Raw genomic sequence first — 2,332 nt, 5'->3', positions numbered from 1 at the left:
TCCCAGCTTCGATCTCTTTGAGAGGAAAGTAAGCTAATATGATATTTTCAATCGTAGGCTGTACAGTCGTTTCAGAACGTTCAGTTGTCTTCCCAGTAGAAAGCCTAATCATGCGTATAAGCAGACAGTTTAATCAAGGATCGTAACTAGGATTCATGGTTTATTGAGACTGTTTTCAAAAAAACGTGCGAGAATTCTGCTCTCTTGAAAGTACAAAAATTGCTAGAGTATAGTAGGACAATGTAGAATATTGTCGTTTTCAAAAGATAGAAATTCAAGTATTTATCAATTTGAAAGTTTTTGTGGGAGTCGTAAACTCCACCTAGTGCGTGCAACAGCTTTAAGAACATGTGCACTAGGGAGCCTTAGTTCTGATTTTTCCTCCTCAGATGTCCTAGTACTAGCCCTAACAGAAACAGCTGACTTGGTGACTCGACAAATTATATGTCAAGTACTCTTGCTGGATTCACCAACAAAGGTTTTCATCTGCTCAAACAAGAAGAACCTTCGGTTTTCCATTGTTGAAACACAGAAAGAGGAAATGAGTGGTCATCTAAACTTGCTAGCTAATTTATTGGAAGAACATGGTTCTGACATGCCAAAGACGATAATATTTTGTAACACTTTAGGTAGGAGCCATAGCTATTTATTCAGTGAACTTTTGCATAAAGTTGGAAAAAGTGCCTATTTCCAAGAACTTCTACAGATAAAAAAGACCTACTGATTGAAGTTTTTCATTCCCTGTCTTAGAAGCAAAACAAAGACAAAATATTTCAATCTCTCAGAGAGGATGACCAGAAAAGAATTATAATTACAAGCACTGCTCTCAATATGGGTGTTGACTTCCCTGATATTGGATATGTTGTTAACTGGGGACAAGCAAGAACATTACTTGATCAACATCAACAGACTGGACGTGCTGGAAGAGATGGGAAGCAGTCACATGTTGTTACCGTATATCATGGACAGCAACTTGCTCATTGTGATGATGATGCTAATGCAAGAGATTTTTAATGACATTCCCAATTTGGATTCAGTCTTTTACTGCTGTTAATTGATTATCAATATGACGATGGTGATGAATCTCTAGAACTTATGTTTCAAGGCCTCGATTCAGACGGTGAATCATCGGTTGATGACGACGAACTTTATTATTTACAAGACTATAAACAATATGTACGCTATTCACGTGTTATGGCATTTTGCCAGAGAAATCGCTCTTGTCAAAAGTCAGTCATTTTATAAACACATGTAATTTTCAAAAGAAAGACGGATCCTGGCGTTAGACAAGCCTGTACAACAACAGAAGGCTGGCGTTAGACAAGCCTGTACGGTGTCGGCAATGCTCTTCAACCATGACCATTGACTGGGTAATGAGGTGCACAACAGAAGATCAGTCACGGGGCATCAGATGGAGTGTCTTCTCTACGCTGGAGGACCTAGATTTGGCAGTTGATCTAGCTTTGGTCTCCCATGCTCACCAACACGTGCAGAAGAAGACGACCCGACTCAACACTTACGCACAGTAGGTTGGCCTGAAGATTAGCCAAAAGAAGATAGAAGTGATGCTGCTGAACGTGTCCAACCCTTAACCAGGTCAAGTGAACGGAGAAGATTTGCCAACAACTGAAGAGTTCACTTACCTGGGAAGCACAGGAAGCCATGATGGAGGAGTATGGAGTGACATCAAGAACTGTCTCAACAATGCCAGAAACGCACTCAGAATGCTCAACAACGTGTGGAAGTCCTTTCAGTACAGCACCAAGATCAAGCTGAAGGTCTACAAAAGCTGTGTGATGTCCACCCTACTATACGGCACTGAATACTTGAGGATGACAAAGAGTGAACACCAAGATGTCAGTCTTCCACACAAAGAACCTCGGGGGAATCCTGCAAATGTTTTGGCCTGACACCCTCTCCCACCAACAGCTTCTCGCCCGCTGCAATCAAGAAAGCGTGGAGACCATCATCATGCGAAGGCGATGGAGATGGATTCGGTACGTCAGGAGGAGAGAGCAGGACAATATCACTCGCACAGCCCTTCATTGGACACCTGAAGGAAAGCAGAAGAGGGGAAGACCAAGAAACACCTGGTGCCGATCTGTGGAGGCAGGGCTCAAGACCATGCAACACACGAGGGACTCTATCCAGAAGATGGCCCAGAACTGTCAGATGTGGCGATCCTTGGTAGCCGCCCTACGTGCCACAGGGCATAATGGGCATGACTGACTGGTTTTATTACTTTACAAGTCCATTCAATTAAAATAGTCTGACTGTTTTTAATACTTCAAGAAACTCAGCTAGATTGTGAAGCTTGTGCCACTCATTCATT

The 2,332-nt window shown here is 42.4% G+C and overlaps 1 protein-coding gene across 1 annotated transcript; it reads left to right on the top strand.

Annotated features, from left to right (window-relative positions):
• The first annotated feature begins 1,174 nt into the window (after nt 1-1,174).
• LOC149034344 (uncharacterized) lies at nt 1,175-1,910 on the top strand. Its single transcript, XM_089194849.1, has 2 exons — nt 1,175-1,229; nt 1,597-1,910. Exons 1-2 carry the CDS (start codon nt 1,175-1,177, stop codon nt 1,908-1,910), a joined length of 369 nt encoding a protein of 122 aa, XP_089050975.1.
• The last annotated feature ends 422 nt before the right edge of the window (nt 1,911-2,332 follow it).

Source organism: Pocillopora damicornis, chromosome 14 (genome assembly GCF_964200805.1).
Source record: "Pocillopora damicornis chromosome 14, jaPocDami1.2, whole genome shotgun sequence".
In the NCBI taxonomy this organism is placed as follows: Eukaryota; Metazoa; Cnidaria; class Anthozoa; order Scleractinia; family Pocilloporidae; genus Pocillopora; species Pocillopora damicornis.
Note: the sequence above shows the minus strand (reverse complement) of the source record. Positions and strands in the feature narration are given on the sequence as shown.